At 39.5% G+C, this 20,790-nt stretch overlaps 1 protein-coding gene across 4 annotated transcripts in view; it reads right to left on the bottom strand.

Annotated features, from left to right (window-relative positions):
• The window catches only part of ABCA13 (ATP binding cassette subfamily A member 13), a 446,251-nt gene that overhangs the window by 260,510 nt on the left and 164,951 nt on the right, over positions 1–20,790 (bottom strand). For all 4 annotated transcript variants that reach the window (XM_035253372.3, XM_078342412.1, XM_035253370.3 and 1 more), the window contains 2 exons: positions 17,909–18,085; positions 16,251–16,557 (listed from right to left, as the gene is read on the bottom strand). In XM_035253372.3, the coding sequence (XP_035109263.3) occupies positions 16,251–16,557; positions 17,909–18,085 (484 nt within the window). The remainder of the gene's footprint in view (positions 1–16,250; positions 16,558–17,908; positions 18,086–20,790) is intronic.

The following is a 20,790-nucleotide window of genomic DNA, read 5'->3' as shown; positions in this document are numbered from 1 at the left end:
GGAGATACCATCTGATGCCAGTCAGAATGGCTACTATTAAAAAGTCAAAAACAACAGATACTGGCCAGACTATGGAGAAAAGGGAATGCTTTTACACTGTTGATGGGAATATAAATGAGCTCAGCCACTGTATAAAGTAGTTTGGAGATTTCTCAAATAACTTAAAACAGAACTACCATTCAAACCCCCAATCCCATTACTGGGTATATATCCAAAAGAAAATAAATTGTTCAACCAAAAAGACACAGGCACTCACATGTTCAAAATCACTATTTACAATAGCAAAGACATGGAATCAACGTAGATGCCCATCAGCAGTGGATTGGATAAAGAAAAGGTGGTACATATACATCATAGAATACTAGGCAGCCATGAGAAAAGAATGATATCATGTCCTTTGCAGCAACATGGATGCAGTTGGAGGTCATTATCCTAAGTGAATTAACATAGGAACAGAAAACCAAATACTGCATGTTCTCAATTATAAGTGGGAGCTAAACACTGGGTACTCATGGACATAATGGTAACAATAGACACTGGGGACTACTAGAAGGGGGAGAAAAGAAGGGGACAAGGAGTGAAAAACTAACTACTGCGTACTACGTTCACTACCTGGGTTACAGGATCAACTGCATCCCACACACCTCAGCATCACACAATATACCCATGTAACAAACCTGCACATGTGGCCCCTGAATCTAACATTAAAATTAAAATTATATTTTAAAAATCTGGAAAACACATTTAAAATCCATCGATTAGAGGCTTCACTAAATAAAACATCATGCAATCTATATTCACATAATGAAATATATTTGCACAGAAAAAAAGAATGAGGCCAATATAGCCCAAGATACAGAACTCTCCACTAGATACCATTAAGTAAAACAAATAAGTACAGAAAAGATTCATAGTGAGCTAACGTTTGTGTTTAGTGTGTATTGAATGAATGTTGAATAAATCATATAAATGGTATTCACACATAGAATACTCCTGGAGGAGGCACCAAAAAAGTATTCTTACTTATTGTCCTAGAGAGGAAACTGGCTCACAATCAGGGATGTGAGATTTATTTTTAATTCTACCTTTAAGTATTAATTAAATGTTTTACAAGAGGTATTCAGAAAAAATGTATTTATAAATTTTCATTGTCTTTTAAGAAAACAATTTTTTTTTTGAGATAGAGTTTCACTCTGTAGCCCAGTCCGGGGTGCAGTGGTGCAATTTCGGCTCACTGCAACATCCACCTCCTGGGTTCAAGTGATTCTCCTGCCTCAGCCTACTGAGTAGCTGGGACTACAGGTGCACAATACCACGCCTGGCTAATTTTTTGTATTTTAGTAGAGACTGGGTTTCACCACTTTGGCCAGGCTGGTCTCAAACTCCTGACCTCGTGATCTGCCCATCTCGGCCTCCCAATTGCTGGGATTATTGGTATGAGCCACCGCTCCTGGCCTAAGAAAACAATTCTTATAAAGAATTTCCTGAAGTCATCTATGGCAATATAAAACCAAAAGAAAAACAAAACAATAAAAACACCAGCTTTATGTTTTGTTCACCTTTTTTATTTGCTTTAGTCTCCATTTTATTTATTTCTGTTCTAATGGAAAGTCTTTCATCAAAAAAAAAAAAAAAAAAAAAAAAAAAGCCCAGGACCTGAGGGCTTCACTGCTGAATAATACCAAACATTTAAAGAACTAACACCAATTCTACTCCAACTATTGAAAACATTGAAGAGGAAAGAGTACATTCAAACTCATTCTATGAATCTAGGATTACCCTGATACCAAAACAAGACAAGGTCTCAATGATTGGAAAAAAAAAAAAAAAAAAAAAAACTACAGGCTTATTTTTCTTAAGCATATAAAGGGAAATATCCTCAACAAAACATTAACAAACCCAATACAACAACACATTTAAAAGATTGTTAATCATTATCAAATGAGATTCATCCCAGGAATGTAAGTATGGTTCAACATAGGCAAATCAAGAAACATCGTACATTACCTTAATAAAATCAAAAACAAACATCTTATGATCATTTCTGTAGATGCTAAAAGACAGTCTATTTAATAACATTCAACATTTTTCATGACAAAACTCTGAACAAACTGGGTATACCAGAAATATGTCTCAAAAAAATAAAGAACAAATATAACAAATCCACAGCTAATACCATATGGTAGGGGGAAAAATTAAAAGCCTTTTTTCCAAGATCTGGAATGAGACAGCTTTCACCACTTTTATTTAACAGAATGCTGGAAGCCCTATCTAGAGCAATTAAGCAAGACTAATAAATAAAGAATATCCAAATTAGAAAGAAGTCAAATTTTCTTTTTTTGCAGATAAAATGATTTTATAGTTAGAGAAACCTAAAGACTTCACCAAACACCTGCTAGAACTGATAGACAAATTCAGTAAAGTTTCAAGGCAAAAAATCAACATACAAACTTCTTCAGTAGCATTTCTCTTTTTTTTTTTTTATTGTTTTTTGAGACGGAGTTTTTACCCAGACGGGAGTGCAATGGCGCGATCTCGGCTCACTGCAACCTCCACCTCCTGGGTTCAGGCAATTCTCCTGCCTCAGCCTCCTGAGTAGCTGGGATTACAGGCATGCACCACCATACCCAGCTAATTTTTTGTATTTTTAGTAGACACGGGGTTTCACCATGTTGACCAGGATGGTCTCGATATTTTGACCTTGTGATCCACCCACCTCGGCCTCCCAAAGTGCTGGGATTACAGGCTTGAGCCACCACGCCCGGCCGCATTTCTATACATTAACGCCAGTGATCTGAAAAATAAATCAGGAAAGCAATCCCATTTACAATAGCTACCAAAATAAAAAACATCAGGTATTCCACTTAACCACAGAAGTGAAAGATCTCTACAAAGCAAACTATGTAATATTGATGTGAGATGTTAAAGAGGACATAAAAATAAAAAGATATTCTAGGATTATTGATTTAAAAACTAATATTGTTGAAATATCTGTACTAACCAAAGCAATCTGCAGGGCTAATGCAATCCTTATTAAAATACCAATGACATTCCTCACAGAAACAGAAAAAATTTCTAAAACTTATACGGAACCACAAAAGACCCAGAATAACCAAAGCAATCTTGAGAAAAATAAAAAATTTAAAAAATAAAATAAAACTGGAGGCATCCCACTATTTGACTTCAAAATTTAATACAAAATCATAGTAATCAAAGCAGCATAGTACTGGGATAAAAACAGACACATAAACCAATAGAACAGAATAAAGAACACAGATATAAACCCACACATTTGTAGTCAACTCATTTTCAACAAAGTTTCCAAGTTCATACATTGGGAAAAGGACTATCTCTTCAACAAATGGTGCTGGGAAAACTGGATAACCACATACAGAGGACTGAAACTAGATCCTTATCTCTCACTATATACAAAAAAGAGTTCAAAACGCATTAAAGGGCTTACATGTAAAACTTGAAACAATAAAACTACTAGAAGAAAATATCAGAGAACTGCTTCAGACACTGATTCTGGAAAAAGGTCTTTTGGGTAAGACCTCAAAAGCACAGACAACAAAAGCAAAAATAGACAAATGAGATTACATAAAGCTGAAAAGCTTCTGCAAACAAAGGAAGCAATTAGCAAAGTGTAAAGACAACCTACAGAATGGGAGAAAATAGTTTCAAACTATCCATCTGACAAGGTATTAATAGCCAGAATATATAAGAAACTCAAAGAAATAGGATAGCAAGAAACCCAAATAATCCAATTAAAACATAGGCAAAAGATCTGAATCAATATGTCTCAAAAAAAAAAAAAGACACACAGATGGCCAACAGTTGTACAAAAATATGCTGAACCTCATGAATCATCAAGATAATGCAAATCAAATCCACAATGAGATATCATCTTACCCCAGTTTAAAATACTATCAAAAAGAGAGAAAATAACAGACACTGGAGGGGATATGGAGAAAGAGGAAAGCCTATACTCTGTTAGGTGGGAATGTAAATTAGTAGAGACACTGTGGAGAAAGGTGTGGAGTTTCCTCAAATAACTAAAAAATATAACTACAAAATGACCCAGCAATCCCAATGCAGAGTATATATCTCAAATAAAGAAAATCATATCAAAGAGATATCTGCACTCCCATGTTTATTGCAAACTTACTGACAATAGCTAAGACAAGGAATCAACCTGAGGGTTCACTGATGGATGAAAAGATAAAGAAATGTCGCACATATAAAAATTAGAACATCATTCAGCCATTAAAAAGAATAAAATCCTGTCATTTGGAGCAACATGACTGGAACTGGAGGTCATTATGTTAAATAAATGAACCAGACACAGAAAAGCAAATATATGTTCTCACTCATACATGGGAGCTAAAAATAAATTGAACTTACTGAGGTAGAAAGTAGAGTGGTGAGTTACCCAGATACTGGGAAGGGTAGAGGAGAGAGGAAGATAATTAGAGGTTGGTTAGTGTGTACAAACGGAGAGAAGGGATAAGTTCTAATACACAAGAGCACACTAAGGGAACTGTAGTTAACAATAACTTTTATATTTCAAAATAGCTAGAAGACAGGCTTTGGAATATTCCTAAGCCAAAGAAATGATCATTGAAGTGATGGCAATCTCATTTACCCTGATTTGATCATTATACACTGTAGGCATGTATGCGATTATCACAAATAATTCATGAATATGAAAAACTATTATGTATCAATAGAAAGGTAAATAAATAAATAAAGTAGTGTGAGAAGCCACACCCGCTCCTAGACCCTATTTCCAGGGAGACAGAAGACAGAGGGTCATGTGAGGAATCCATGTTTTCAGGAAGCACTCTATCTTTGTGGCAATGGAAAAGTAAGCCTTTGAGCTGTGTGGTCATTAATGGCACCTGGCCATCACCACCAACAGGATCCTCTTGCAGATACCTTGGCAGGAATATCCAATTTATTCCAGATGAGTAACAACCATGGTAACAAAAATTAAGCACAACATTTGTGCAAGAAATAAGAAGAGATTGAGAGTTGCACAATTACTAATAAGTAAAAAACCCATGCCAAAAATCTGATGACACTGAACATGTGACAATAGTGAAATACTTTTTGTTATCAATTTAAACATATTTAAACAACTTAAACAAGGCAAGCCCCTCTATAAGAAGCACCACATAATTGAGTTAATGAGATGATAAAGTAGCAGAAAGATAGGAAATGCGAATTGGAAGAACTTAGAAAAAATAGATGGAAACAAGTAACCATCAGACAAAGGAGAACAAAATCAAAAGAAACACAAGCCAAACTGACACTGCAAAATACAGTAAGGAACATAGAAAATAAATGCAAGAAATGCAACTAAAGGAAACAGAAATAAAGAATCTTTAAAAACATAAAAATCTATTGATTAGAAACACAGGGAAAAGAAATGCAGGCAATTAAACTCCCTGAAAAGGAAAAACTAAATATTTCCAAATTTGCAAAGCTAGAATAATCAAGAATCTCAATTTTAAAAAATTCAAATCTACACATCCGAAGGACCTATCTTGTCATCGTAGAAAATTGTCCTAGAATGTTCAACAATTAAACATACCCTAATAAAATTTATTGAATTTTTAAGCTACTGGCAGCTTGTCACAATTACAAAGTCATATAAAAGGGGGAAAATATCAAGGTGGCCTCAGATTTCTCCATAGTAACATTCAAGACCAAAGACAATAGAGCTACTATTTTTACAGGATACTTAAGGAAGGAATGAGCCAAGGGTTTTATATTCAGCCAAGCTGTCTTTCAAATATAATTGATACAAAGAGTCTTATGTACATAAGAATTCAGGTAATATTATGAGAGCATCTTAAGGAAATTACTAGATGGCAAACTTCATCCTGCCAAATGATGACTGGTAATTTACAATGAAAGGGCTAATGGTAAGCAATGAATACATTTTCTCGTAAAAGCAAGGCTCAAACAAAAATAGGAATTAAGATTACAAGACAGATTGGAAATGCTACTATTCCCTGAAATGCAGAAGTGATATGAAAAACAAATGGAAGGATAAGGGGAAATGAGACAGAGAGGAAAAAAAAAGTTGGTGTATGCCAAACTAAAATACTATTTTTTAAAATATTGGCAAATGTAGAATATTAATATAAGTGTCTTTAACGGCACAAAAGATGACATTAAGTAAGACTAACAATACCAACTAAAATTGCATGATGGACAAAAGAAAGTATATGATAAAATAAGCGAACATATTTTAAGTTTTTATTCCTTGTGGTAAAAAAAACAAGGGTTTATATTACTTACATAAAGTCATAACTATAAGGTAACCACTAAGACAATAATAAAACATTATTAAATATTAGCTTAAAAGAAAAATTATAAGCATAAAAGATATGAGAGAGGTAAGACAATATATATATTTGCATTTTATACTATCAAAGAATTAATGCTGCCTATATAAGAAGCTGTATAATGCATACAAGAGACACACCTGAAACAAAATACTTCAGAAAAAATGTAAATGAAAAGATGGGCAAAGGCATATCAAGCAAATAGAAACACTAAAATGCAAAGAGAAGAAGAGAAAAAGAAAGGAAAAATAAGAAGAGAAGAAGGAGGAGGAGGAAGAGAAGGAAGGAGTGAAGAAAAAGAGAAAAATAGCAGAGTTTACCATTTCAGTATCATATAAGGTAAAGTTAAGTCCACAAAGCATTAAAAGACCCAGAGCACAATTATTCATAGTCATGCACATGGTAACAAACTACCAAAATTCAAGAGCCAAACTCCACGGGAAAAAGAGAGAGGGTCAACCAAGTAATGGAGGACTAGAATTACTAACCCAGTCTAAGGCAGATCAGGAGGACATAAACTGAGGACAGAAAAATCCTAAATAACAAAATTAAAGCAAATCAATTCTCTGCCCTAAAATAGGGAGTTAGAAATTATTTTTCAAGTGTCTATAAATTATTCACAAAAGTAGGTTTTATACTGCTTGATACCAAAACAGAAATAATGAGAATAATATTTTGACTGCAATTCAGAAATTAATATTTAGCAGCAGAATTTGGCAATTTAGTAAATGTTGCAATTTTTGCATTTTGTCCATCTGATATGTAAAAACATGCTATCACAGAGCAGATTTAATTTGTATGTTTCTTTTTACAAGTATACAGCATAAACATCGTTTTTTATATGTTTAAAATTCTTGAGAATTTCCAACTGGAAATTAAAAGAAGTTTTATTCAAACAGCTCTTGGATCAAAAAAAAAAAATAGAAACCTGTACTGCACACATCTAGAAAACAATAAATTATTAGCTACATATGAAATCTATGAGATATAAGGTAATGGTTGAAAGAAAGGTCATTACCTTAGGTACCTAATATTATATTTAACTACAAATATGTAAGAAAAATACTAAAAATAATGAATTAAACATTTGTCTCAAATTATAAAAGAACATATTGAAGACACATAAGAGTTAGGAAGTAATCAAAGTAGAAATAAGTTAAAAGAGACAAAAGAGAGAATTGATAAAGTCCAAATATGGTTATTTGAAAAACTAGAAGTTAAGCAAGAAAAGAAAGAAATAACTTGCACGTAATGAATTTTAAAACTAAAGAAAAAGACAGCATGTTATAGAAGTGTAACCACACGAAGGGAGAAAATGAATGAGGATGAATCGGAAAAAGGGAGAGGAGAAGATGGTTTCATTTTTTGACTTTAATTCTTATCTTAATAATTGGAAAAGGTTCATATTAAAGTTGAAGCATTATGTATTATGTATCACTAACAACAAGTGCACTGAGTACCAAGTTCTGAAGAGTTGCTCTGATTCTCATCCCTTGGGGTCTCCATGAGAGCAGGGTGACAGCAGAGCAGATTTAAGTCATTCGTAATTTTCTTGTCTTTTTTTTTTCCAGACAGGGTCTCACTGTATTGCCCAGGCTGGAGTACAATGGCATAATCTGGGCTTGATGCAGCCTCAACATCCTGGGCTCAAGCAATTCTCCCTTCTCAGCCTCCAAAGTAGCTGAAACTACAGAACATACCACGACACCCAGCTAATTTTGTTTGTTTTCTGTAAAGATGGGGTCTTGCTATGCTGTCCAGGCTGGTTTTCTTTTCTTAATACAGTCGTAACAATCCCTTCTCTCCAACCTTCCTCGAGGCAGGACTATATCTTTCCCTACTACATATATCGTGCAATTACAGTGCATGACACACAGTGAGTGCTCCATAAATAGTTCCTAGATGAATATGTAGAACAAAAATTTTCAGGCTAAATCTTGGCAAGATTTTGCGATTCCTACTTGGTAAAACATGCATCGCCAAGGCAAAGAATGCCGTAGGGACTCATCCCAAAACATAACATGAATAAACAAATAAACGTAGTTTTAGAACAGGATATTAAGTGTGAATTATTTTCACTGTTTTCTTCACTCTTGATTATCACTTGTTTATAGAACTAAAAATTAAAAAGAAAGGCACAAAGGTCAAGGATGTCTTACTGACCTAAGAAATAGAATTTTCCTCTTACCAGGACAGCATGAATCAAACTAAGAATCTAGAATCTCCTCTGTACATTTTCCCTTCTCTGGAACCCAAATCAAAGAACTGTCTATAGATTTTACCACTAGGAAATTCAACTCTCTTACTTCTTTAAGCCTTTCTAAAGAGATACTCTGATCTTCATAAACATTGTCAGCATTGCTTTCTCTGCAGGTGGACCTCCTTGGTTCCCATTTTAATAAGCCTTGTTCATGGTATTTGATCTGTTACTTGCCTCTGTCAACACTATCAGTGAGTGCAATGACAGAAAAGTGATGGGCGTGTTAAACCAAAGTCTTACTATAGAAAGAACGACCATAACAAATCAGCTGGGTTTTTTGTTTTGTTTTGTTTTTTGTTTTTTGGGGTTTTTTTTTTGCTCAGGTTGTAGGACTTTGAGGCAAGTGCAGGAAATGGCAAATTTCCAGCCATCACCTCTCACATCAGCCTGGCCTCTACCTGCCCTTATCCTGCCCCACTCCACCAACCCTCTGCCCATCACCAGTACTGCCCAGAAACTGTCCTCACCAATCCTGGGGAGAAAGGACACAGTTGGGGGCAGTTGCTGAAGAAAAGGACCAGTGCATTTGGCCTCTGCTTTCTCTCTCTGCCTTCATCCTCCCTTTCCTTTTCATGAAACCAGAGGCACAGACTGATGTTACCCCTGTCACTTGCTAGCTCTCTGTCTTCCACTGCCTTCCGCAACACAGCCAGCTACAGTCTAACGTGATTTGTGAATTGGAGGGGAGTGGAGGTTAGGGAAGGTGGAGCAAGCGGCATTTAAGACTCTAGTGTTCCTGACTCAGCCACTGCCAGAGCCATGCATGCAAGTAAGTGCAATTCCCCAACCACAAACAAAGAGGAACATTGGCTTTCATTCATTTCATTGTTCCTGGTTTTTGTAACTCCCTTGGGAAAGCCAGGGAGAAGGGAAGACAGTTGCATGCATCCCTACCTCTGAATCTAACACCATCCAAGAACATCAGACCTGTATTGATCTTCCGCATCAGTAGGTGGAAGAACTTACTCACATTTGAAACTGTTCAAGAATGGAGAGGGCTGCCACTCAGAGCATCCCACCTACTCACAGTGCCTGACATTGCCCCTTACAAGTCCCAGGGTCTCTTCAAGCACGAAGCTTCACTGCGCCCTACAACCCAACGCGCAGGGCAAGCAGCAATTAATACCTCGTGTGAGGTGAGGAGACTGACACTCAAAACTGGTGCAAAACTGGCCCAAGCTCTTGCGAAGCAGCAAGTGGCAAAGCTGGCACCCAAATGCAGTTTTTTCATCCCAGCTCTGTCATCATTCCAAGTCTGAGATTCTAAAGGGATCCAGGAAGCTCGAAAGAGATCAGATAACCTTAGAAGATGAGATGCACTGTCAGGATCTAAAACATCTGAAGAAGGAGACTTCGAGAACTTAATTCAGAATTACAGGTCATACAAATTCTACCAAGAAATTCTCCTACATTTTACTTGGTAGAGGAAGGCATGAAGCCTATTGGGACCAAGCCAGTGCTGCCACTTTTAAAGGGTCTGTAACTCCTTTGTCACCCCTTATTAATTACGAATGTATGCTAACTACTGCACTAAGCAGTGAGTTTCTTGACCTCAAGAACTGCATCGTGCTCACCTCTGCATCCATCCCAGCATAATGTGTGTCATACATATGAAACATAAGAAAACAAAATGTTTTTACAGAAATGATTAGAGGAATAACTATATGAGTGAATGATGAAGGCCTTGAAATAATTTATCAGAGGCAAAGCAAACAGTGGATCCAAATGAGGGTGTTTTGGAATTTGGCTAGGACTATTCTTCATTGAACACTACAGTGCCATTTGTTACAAAACCGTTGTCACCTCTGCCCCTCAGGCACTAAACATATACTGGCCCCCGCTGTTACCATCAAAACACCCCACATATTTCCAAACTCCCACCAACCAAAGTTATGAACTACTGCTTAAATCTGAGTTCTGGCTAGGATATAAGAAACTATGCTAGACTTTTTTTTTTTTTTTTTTTTTGAGATAGAGTCTTGTTCTTGTCACCCAGGCTGGAGTGCAATGGCATGATCTCTGCTCATGGAAAACTCTGCCCCCCAGGTTCAAGCAGTTCTCCTGCCTCAGCCTCCCAAGTAACTGGAATTACAGGCATATGCAACCATGCCCAGCTAATTTTTGTATTTTTAGGAGAAACGGGGTTTCACCATATTGGCCAGTCTGTTCTCAAACTTCTGACCTCGTGATCTGCCCGCCTTGGCCTCTCAAAGTGCTGGGATTACAGGCATGAGCTACCACACCCAGCCGAAAACATGTCAGACTTTCAAATACACTGGAGTGAAAAGGCAGCCAAGTGACCAAGGCTTCTATACTAAGTGCTTAAAAGTAGCAAGTGGCAATTTATAGCTTATTTGAGGAGTGAGGGGTATTAAGAACCTGTGAGACTTTGGGGGAAATTACTTATCAGAGTCTCAATATCTTCTGCCATATTTTTAAGGTTCTTAGAGGATAAATGAGATTTTCTAATATGATAGAATTTTAAGAGATTATTATTGCTGCTGTTGAGGGAAAAAACATAGACAAATTGGAGAAATGATTCACTGAGGTTTTAACAAGAAACTATCCTCCTCTTCCCAGCAAGGAGGTAAGTTTATAAGAGGTGTGTATGGCTTGAGAAAATGAAGAATTACAAAATTTAACAAGGATTTTTCTTCTCCTTCCCACTACAGTTGGTATCACCAACAAATTACCTGTGTTGGTAAGACAGGTCAGAGCCTGCGGGCAATCGAGGGGGCTTCCAGCAGCTCTGAGCTCTGAGGGCAATCAGGAATGGGAATTTCTGCTAAGAACAATGACTAAATAGAAGAGAGAGGTATTTAATAAGGTTACCTGAAGTAAAGCCCAAGGAAGAAAAACAATCATAATAAATAACATGAAAGGTCCTCTCACTGGTCTGTTGTGGATCAAGCTGATTTTTTTAAGCAGGAATTCAACATTTCAAGCATGAGTGGCTGTCAACCCTTCACTCTCCACTTTGCCCAAGAGATGTCAAAGTCCAGATGCAATGCCTCATGGGAGCCATCACTCAGCCTGACCCAGCACGCTCCATTTCTCCTTCTCTTGAACCCACCCCAGGGTGACGTGAACTGAAGCAGGCAACAAGCAGTAGAGGAAATAACAAGTGCCCTTTCAAATAAATATTCTTTGTGCATATAAAACAATTCCAGAATATTGTTGTGGTTTTAATTTTCTGAAAACCTTTTGAGTAAGTTGGCTTACTCTTTGAAGCAATACATTAACATTTGAAATCCTTTATATTCATGAAGTACACTACAGTTCCAATCATAAAACTGTCCTGTGATAACTGCCCATGAATTATGGGGATTATAGGAACATGAAATTTCAAAAACTCCTGCTGCCTGTCCAACTCTACATTTCCCAGTGCATGCCCTTCAGGACATTAGTTCCATGAGATGCTGGTAGACACTATATGAAAAAAAAAAGTAGGAGAGAGAGAGATCTGTGTGCAAGAAATATGGAAAGTTTTTAGTTAAATAACAGGTTTTGTTACCACAGACGAATTGCCACGTTCCTACCTGTAGCAGGTCTCTCCACTTGTTGAGTTCTCTTCCCCTCTACTACTTCAGGACACAGCTGTACATTACCTCCCGCTTATACACTACGAATTTTTCCATCTTACTGGACTATTCCCTAGGTAGTGTCTTATATTTTTTTTAAAAAATCTTCTTCCCAAATTATCCTCCAGCCACTTCTTCCCACTTCTTCCCATTGAGAGCTGTCTGAGCTCACTTCCCAATTCTACCCCTCCATGTCTCCCTTCTGTCCACTCTCATTTGGCCATCATTCTCACCACATCATGGAAGCTGCTCTCTATGAAGTCCTGGATGGTGTATACATTGCTAAATCCAGTGGTCCATTGCCTGTCTTTACCTTATTTCACCCAGGAGCCACATATGACACACTTGATTACTCCCTTTCCTGGAGTCTCTTGCTCAGCCTGGCCTCCAGGACTCCACACTCTGAAGGATTTCCTCCTGTCTCAATGATACTTTCTCCTCTTCTCCTTGACCTCTTTAGGAGAGGGGCCCCAGACTTGGTCTTTGCCCTCTCTATTTTTCTATCTACACTCTTTCCCATGGCAGTGCCATCCAATCTTAGAGTTCTAAATGCCATCAAAATGGGGGAGACTCCTAAATTAGTAGATCCAGGTACATTGCCCCAGCCTCCTGAACAAACCCACCTACTTCACATTTCCTTCGGATTTCTAAAAGGCAACCAGACGTCTTCAAAGCTGAGTTTCTATCCTTATCCTCCAAACCTCTACCCACAGTTGTTTCTATCATAGTTGGAGACCATCCCAGCAATCCAGTTACTTGGACCAAAATAGGGGAGTCTTCCTTGATGTTTCTCTATCATACCCTCATCAAATCTTTTGGCGACTCTGTGCCTCTACTTCCTGAATGCAACTTAGAACCTGACCACTTTTTACCACCTTCTCTGCTACCACACTGGGCCAAGTCACCATCATCTCTCACCTGGATTATTACAACAGCCTTCTAAATTATCTGTGTCCCACACTTACTCGTACAAGCTCTTTCCACACAACAACATGAGCAAAGCTTTTACAGTATAAGTCAGATGATGACATCACTCCTGCTCAAAACCCTCCAGCAGCGTTTTAATACCACTCCGATCACCTGCAAGCATACGATCTATGATCAGCTCTTTGACTTCACCTCCTCCTCTCTCCCTTGTACACTCTGCTCTGATGACCCTTCACACACACCCTAGGCCACTCCAACCACAGGGCCTTTGCATGGGCTGTTCCTCTGCTCTAGAACACACTTCCCCTTGTGTTTCTGCACCCCATTAAGTCTTTGCTACAATGTTACCTTCCTGATAGGGTCTACCCCATCCACATTAACAATTTTATATTCCCCTCCTAGTGTCCCTGACCCTGTTCATCCTATTTGCCAACTCCATGGCACTTCCTGCTTCCTAACATTCAATGCAATTGTCTTCTTAATTGTATATTGGGCGTCTGTGCTTCCCTGGACTATAAGTCTCATAAGAGCAGGGATTTTTACCTAATTTCTTTACTGACTCATCGATTTTGTTTACTGATTTGCCTATTTTCTTTACTAATTCAGTCTACAGACTGACAAAAAGTACATAAATGTCACTGAATAAATTCATAAATTAATGAATAGGTAGCTCATTCAGTAAGCAGGAGGAAACTACTTAAAAAATTAACAAATGTCTACAGTACAAACTGTGCTTTAGGATTTTTACTCAAATAGCTGAGTTCTTTCAAAATCTCAGACTGTGTTTCAATCACTGCAGGTACTCTAAGCCCTCAAGAAAGGGAGACTTTGAAACTAGAGATAAAAGAAGGATACAGCACAATGAGAAATCTCAAGATGTAACCCTTTCGGAGAAGTAAAATACTTCTTCATCTTTCTCAAAGAAGTAAAACAGTACTTCTGACAAGTTATGTTGCTGGATCCCAGTAGTAGAATGACAGAGGTAATTCCATGACACCAGAATCACGCCTGGGCATTCCACTCATTCCAGCGTTCTAGGCTGGAATGTTTCTCATACATCAGAATGTATCTTCAAGGGATGAAAAAAGTATGCCTCCATCCATGTCCCTCAATGCCTCCTTTCCAACCCTCTTGCAATGTCTGTTAAGCACACAGTAGGAACTGCAAACTGATTGTTCAGGCCATCTGTGGCTTTCCATCAATACATTTGCAGGAGTGTATGCTGTTCTTCACAACGTGCCTTCTTGGGAAATATCCTATGTCAGAATGGACAAAGTAAACCCCCAGCCTTTTCTTGTGAACAGGAGCAGAGGGAACTGTCATCTTCCCATCCAGGTAAGCACAACCACCCTCTTCTATGGGTGGAGATCATAACATACTTTTGAGCTAGAAGGAGACTCTCAGAATGCAGTAGTTTTGAGGTTTGCCTTTAGAAAATGAGCATAATAAAGCATTGGCTTCTTTCAGTGTCTAACACAGATTGCTAATTCTCAGAGCTCTCAGGTGTTTGAGCTGGGTATGAAGCTTTTGTGCATGACACCTAGCTAAGCCAACAACAGCAGTTTTCTTGGGTTCTGCTCCCGCTGCTATCACCTCCAGGAAAAATGCTTTAGGAGCTGAAAATCACTGGTTGAAAATGTTCAAAGCCAAAAATATCATCACTTTGAAAAGAAAGGAAAGCTGCCATTTTACAAAGAAAGAGGTTAAGAGGCTTACTAACAGTTTGCCTAACAAGGGAGCCCCTGAGTGAAAATGTTGCCTTCATCTCTTTCTTCCCGACCCTTTGTTCTCTGCATCACACTAGGCTACTCCAAGTCCAATCAGGTGGTCTTCAGCCTTTTATCCTCTCACTGTCAGAAGGTTGTTCCTGTACCACCAGCATTTTTATCAAAATGTGTGGATGTGCTGTTATGTATGCAGCATATTGCTAGACAGGAAGGCGGGGTTAAGACATCAAGTCACCTGTCCTTACGTGTGTGTCCCCCAGTCACCTGGAGAGGCAGTCTTGACTTTTGCTTGGTGGTCCATGGCTCTGCCCTAGTGAGGGGTGGAATGTGCCATGAGTTGTTACTGGCAGCGTCTCAATGATGGATGAGTGCTTCTCCCTGTTCTCATAACTAAAAAAGAACATGCAAACCTGTCCCTTCAGTAGACTAATGTTCAGCCACTTACTTCCTAGTGTGCTTTTGAGAGAATGTGAGAAGGTGGTATCTTCCTGAGGCTCTGCATCACAGCCAGCAGGCAGAGACTGCAAATACATGACCTTCGTTATCCAGGGTTGGGCCAGCTGTGGGAGCAGGATGCTTATGAGAACAGCATCCACCATGTGGAAAGTAAGGAATCCAGGCTGAACCTCACAGCCCACAGCAATATGGTTCATCCCACTTTGGTGAGCTTTGCAGTCCTTTCATCATCTGACCCTACCGAGGCATCCAAGCTCACCCTCAGGTTCACTGAGCCCAAGTCCGACCACAGCCTCCAGTCCTCTCTGCAAACATGCCCTTCCTGGCCTCCCTGACAGCTGCTTTAATGCCTCTGTGACATCCCCTCCAAGTCCTCTTGTCCAGCTGCTCCAGCACTTCACTGAGCTCCCCCTCCTCCTGTAGATGTCACCAGCCAAATTATACAATTTAACTCCTAAATGTTCTCATATTAGTTGAAGGGTACCTAAGCTATGAGCAAGGCCTGTGTGGAATCCCTCGCCACCCTGCCCAGTATACAGCCTATTCCTAAGGATTTGCAGTACAGAGAAAATAACCTTCCTCAGTTTTCCCAAGGTTAAACAGGTGGAGTCTTTTGTTGGACATGCATAGCCCTTGTGAATATTATTCATCAAATTTATTTTAAGTGTTTTTAAAACTATAGATGATGCCCAATGTCAAATTTAACACTTCATTTGATCATATTATCTCAAGCATTATGTTTCTTCTACCTAAATAGTAGAAGCATATTTAAAAAAATGAACCTTGGGAAATTAAAAGATGGGGGTAAACTTTTTTTAAAGTGCTTTTTGAAATAACCATAGAAAAACTCAAAGTTTTCTCTCCTCAGCTTGCCAAATGCAAGGCCCTTCTCACTGTCAGTGGACCCTGGAGGGCAGCTTGGCTCCAGCCCCAGGCTACTCACAGATCACTGGTATGGCAGGGGTAAGGGGCCGCCTGCGTCTGTGCTGCTGGTTCCAGAGCTTCCTGCCCAGTCTGCACCAAAATGATGGCTCTTTCGATCATGTCTTGCAGTGGGACAAAGACGTAGTTATATTTGAACCCATCAGCTGGTAGATTCTGAGGGTGGAACTTCCAAGAAGGGTTTTTTACCAAATCTGTTCGCATGCTATATAACACATTGGTCCGGATTGTATATGAGACATGGGGTGGCAGTTTGACAGACTCTGAGCTGAAGTTCTTGCTGAATAAGGAACTGTTGAAAATGATACCTAATGGCAGAAAAGGAAAAACGAAGCATTACCATACTGCAGGGAGTTGGTCATACCACGTCTATACTGGGTGCGATGGGTAAGTCACAAGACCCTGCAACTCATCACAGCCCTCCACTCCTGCAGACTCAGAGCCCAAGCCCCCAGGGGCAAAGCTGACTTTCAGTCACATAGGCAATAAGTGGTAAGCCTGAACCGAGACCTCTTAATTTCCTGTCCAGCGCTGCTTTGTATTTTTTATAAAAGCATACTGTGGTATAATTAACACCAAAAAAAAAATTATTTGTTAGGTGTTTTTTGCAGGGATTTCTTCTTTTCATTGCAGATCAAGAGCAGAATCCATCTCTTCTGCACTCAATGTGCAGAACCCGTCTCTTCGGGGTTACTTATCATTCGCAATTTAAATACATGGACCCTATTTTCTGCCACATGGATTCTCTGAATTAGGTGCACAAAGCCTATTACAGCTAAATCGTGTCCCCTACTAAATTCATATGTCAAAGTCCTAACCCCTAGTACCTCAGAATGTGACTATATTTGGAGATAACATTTAAAGAGACATCAAGTTAAACTGAGGGCCATTAGTGTGGGCCCTAACTCAATATGAAGGTGTCTTTATAAAAAGAGGGAAACTTAAACACAGAGAAATACATAGAGGGAAGATGAGGTGCAGAAATCCAGGGAAAAGATGGCCACCTACAAGCCAATGAGAGAGGCCTGGAGAAGATCCTTTCCTCACAGCCCACAGAAAAACCCAGTGAATGCCTCCATCCAGAATATCTAGCTTCCAGAACTCTGAGACAATAAACTTCTGTTGTTTAGTCTGTGATACTTTGTTACAGCAACCTTGACAAACTAATACAAAACCTCTATTAAAAATAATTAAATGTATATTCCAAAAGAATATGAGAGCACCACCATATTTATCTTGAATGGGTGAACAATTAAATAATGGAGCAGAGCTGACCATTGTCTGCTCTCTGCCCCAACCAGGATAACAAGACACTCTGATCAAAGTGAAAGTGATGATGCAGGAAATTAGAGTATAACTTTAATCAGGAATAATGTAATTTATGTGAGATTTAACCAGAACATGTTGTCATAAAATGGTAAAAGCAGATGCAGTAAATAGCACTGGTCCTAGAATGGTGAAAACGTTATCAGTCACAATGGCATAAGGTACAATTTTGCATTAACCAGGCAAATATTTCTGCTTTATTTTATGTTTTATCTGGAAAGGACTTATTTTCTTTCTGAGCTACCATAAGACACCTTTAGGGAGAAACTCCCAAAATGACAACTTATGGGGATTGGCACCTTTGTGGACATAGATTTTTCGTTGAGTACTTACTGGCCAAGAAGTCATTCTGCTGCAAGAGCTCATGTGCTTTAGTCTCCAGGATGTCGACAGACTGCACAGCCTGGAAACGGTTCAGCGCCACGCAGGAAGAGAGATTGACCAAGATGCTGCCTAAGAAACGGAAGCGTCCGGCATCTGTGTGGTTAAACAGCTCATCCAGCAGGTCTCCTGAGCAAAGGGTACAGATTAGGACAGATCAACTTCTGTTCCCCACCCCGGGTTTACTGCTCAGATAGTGGAGACCATCCAAATGAATCTGAAAATGAATATGAATTCTTCCACTAAAAAATTGCTCAAAGGAGTCAAGTTTTGTACATATGCAAAATTTGCCATTTACTTGCTGAGTGTAAACTCTCCCATTTTATATGCATGCTCTGTAACACTGATACATGTACATGAGGGGAAAAAATCACAAAGGGTGATACAGCAGCCTAAGGAAATGAGGTTGAAGATAACAGGATAAACAGCAGAGGGAAAGTCTACATGTGATAGGAAAGACAGTTTCAACCTGGAGTCCATTCTAAAAAAAAAAAAAATGCCTTCCCTGAAGCAGTCATTTTGGAAAAGTCATTTTGTTACATTAATTTTGCAAAAGCAATTATCAAGGAGTATCAATGCTGAGGAAACCAAATCCTTGTATAGTCTTTGTCCCGGATCTGTACATTCTAAATGGAAATAGAGCAGCAGAGTAAAGTCGCAACACCTTGGCTGTGAATGCTGCCATCGAACATTTTCAGGGCAAAAGGCTGAGGATATCTCAGTATTTCACTCTGGTTTCAGGAAGGAGCTAGAAAAAACAAATTATCTAGAGCAAGGCAGCATGGGAAGAAAGCCCAGAATGGGACCTCAAGAGGGAAAGCAGCAGGAAAGATCACAAAGTCCATACGTGGTGGAGCCGTTTGGGGAACCAAGCTGCTCGGGTTTGCTCTGCTGGAGACCCTGGCAGCAGAAGATGCTGTCACCGACCAGGGCCCCTCCATCACATCAGGTGGGGCGAGTGTGGCTTCACCCTCAATGGTACCAGAGGAGGTGATCCTGCTCATCTAGCTGCTGTGATGATCACAGCAAAGGAGTCTCTGCCAACCCTAGGACCGTCTCCTTAATGAGACCCAGAGAATTTACTTTTTGGCTCAGGACTTTATCAAGAAAGTTTAAAAATTAATTGAGAAAAATTTAACATACATGAAAGCATATCGATGAGTTTTTAGAAATGCTCAATCTGCACAAACACACACCGCAAATTATAAAACTGTGTAGACAAAATTAGTGTGGGACAACTGTCGGTTGCCAATGATCAATCACCTTCTCAGCTATGGGAGCAGCTTAATCCAGTCCCAAACAGTGGGGAGATCTCAACTCCTGACATATCCTCCTCTCAAAAAGCTCTCCTAAAGGAGCTCAGCTACAACTAGCCTCCACCCAACCCCAAATCTATCAGAGTGACCAGAACCATCCACTGTCTGGGAAATGCAAGCATGTTTAGAGTCTTTGAAGCCAGAAAGAAATGGAAGCACATTTAGAATCTTCCAAGATCACGCTTACTTGTTTATATGACACTTAATCTTTCCTGCACCTTTTACTTTTACCAAAGAATGATGTACTTTGGGGTGAGTGTTGAATAGCTAACATTCCCATTCTATATTATTCTGCTGTTGAATATACGAGTGCATTTTCTATCCAGCAGTTTGCTGATGGTCATTCCTGAGAAAGTTACAGGGAAGAGGTCCCGATCTACACTCCAAGAGAGGGTTCCTGGATCTCATGTGAGAAAGAAATCAGGACAAGTCCACAGTGCAAAGCAAAAGCAAGTTTACTAAGAAAGTCAAGTGGCAAAAGAATAGTTACTCCATAGACAAAGTAGGACAGAGGTTCCCAAAAGTAAGAAATGAAGGGGGGGAACACATCCACCCTAGGTACAACACTTGCACATATGGAGAGATGTGTCCTACCATAAGGGTTTGTGATAAAGGATTAATTTTCTTAATTACTATATTTTGCAAGAATTGATATTATTAAGAAAGTCTTTGTTCTCCAGATATCAGGATATCTGGACTCTCCCAAGTCTAGGTCTGTTTAGTAAACATTATTAATTTGTTTCCTTAACCATAAACATCTGCCGGCTAGGAATGCCTAACTTTCTGAGAATGCAGCCCAGCAAGTCTCGGCCTAATTTTCCGAGCCCACATTCAAAATGGAGTTGCCATGGTTCAGATACTTCTTACAGGAACACTGCAATGCTCCACACCAGACTTCCAAGTGTCCAGCTCAGAAATTTTCTGTGGAACAGAAGTTGTCCATGTGCATGTCCAGTGTCAGCCCTTGACTCTGTTCTCCTCTGTGGTCTGGGGGCAGCCTCTGCCTGCAGGTTCCACCACTTGCCCTCCATTCTATGGTAGCAGGCAATAATCTATCCCAGGCTCTGTGTGTAGGCACTGCTTCCCATTGGTCCTCCTCTATCTCACTGACCTCCTGAGCTCAACTTTCCAAATGACAGTCAGCTGCTCCCTGTGTTCACTTGCACCCTCCATTGAAGCTTGGAGCCTACCTGCCATCCTGTCCCCAGACATGGCAGCATCAGTCCCCACTGATATCAAACAGGCCTCTGCCTCTCACACTCCCTTCCCTCCTCTACTGGTTTCCCTGCTCCCAGATCCTCCCAGTTTTCTAGGTTTCTGGATCAAGTCTGGGCTTCACTTGCTGGCCATTCAGCCCATGTTTGAAAGCGATGGTTGGGGCTCTGCAAAGAGGAACAAGCCCTGAATAAGAAATTACATCAATATCCATCTCCATCATCCTGAGGTCTGTAGAAAAATGAGTCGACACGTCCTGACCTCAACTTCTTCCCTGGTAAGGAAAGACTGGTTTCCATCCAC

The sequence above is a fragment of the Callithrix jacchus genome, chromosome 11 (assembly GCF_049354715.1).
Source record: "Callithrix jacchus isolate 240 chromosome 11, calJac240_pri, whole genome shotgun sequence".
Classification (NCBI taxonomy): Eukaryota; Metazoa; Chordata; class Mammalia; order Primates; family Cebidae; genus Callithrix; species Callithrix jacchus.
Note: the sequence above shows the minus strand (reverse complement) of the source record. Positions and strands in the feature narration are given on the sequence as shown.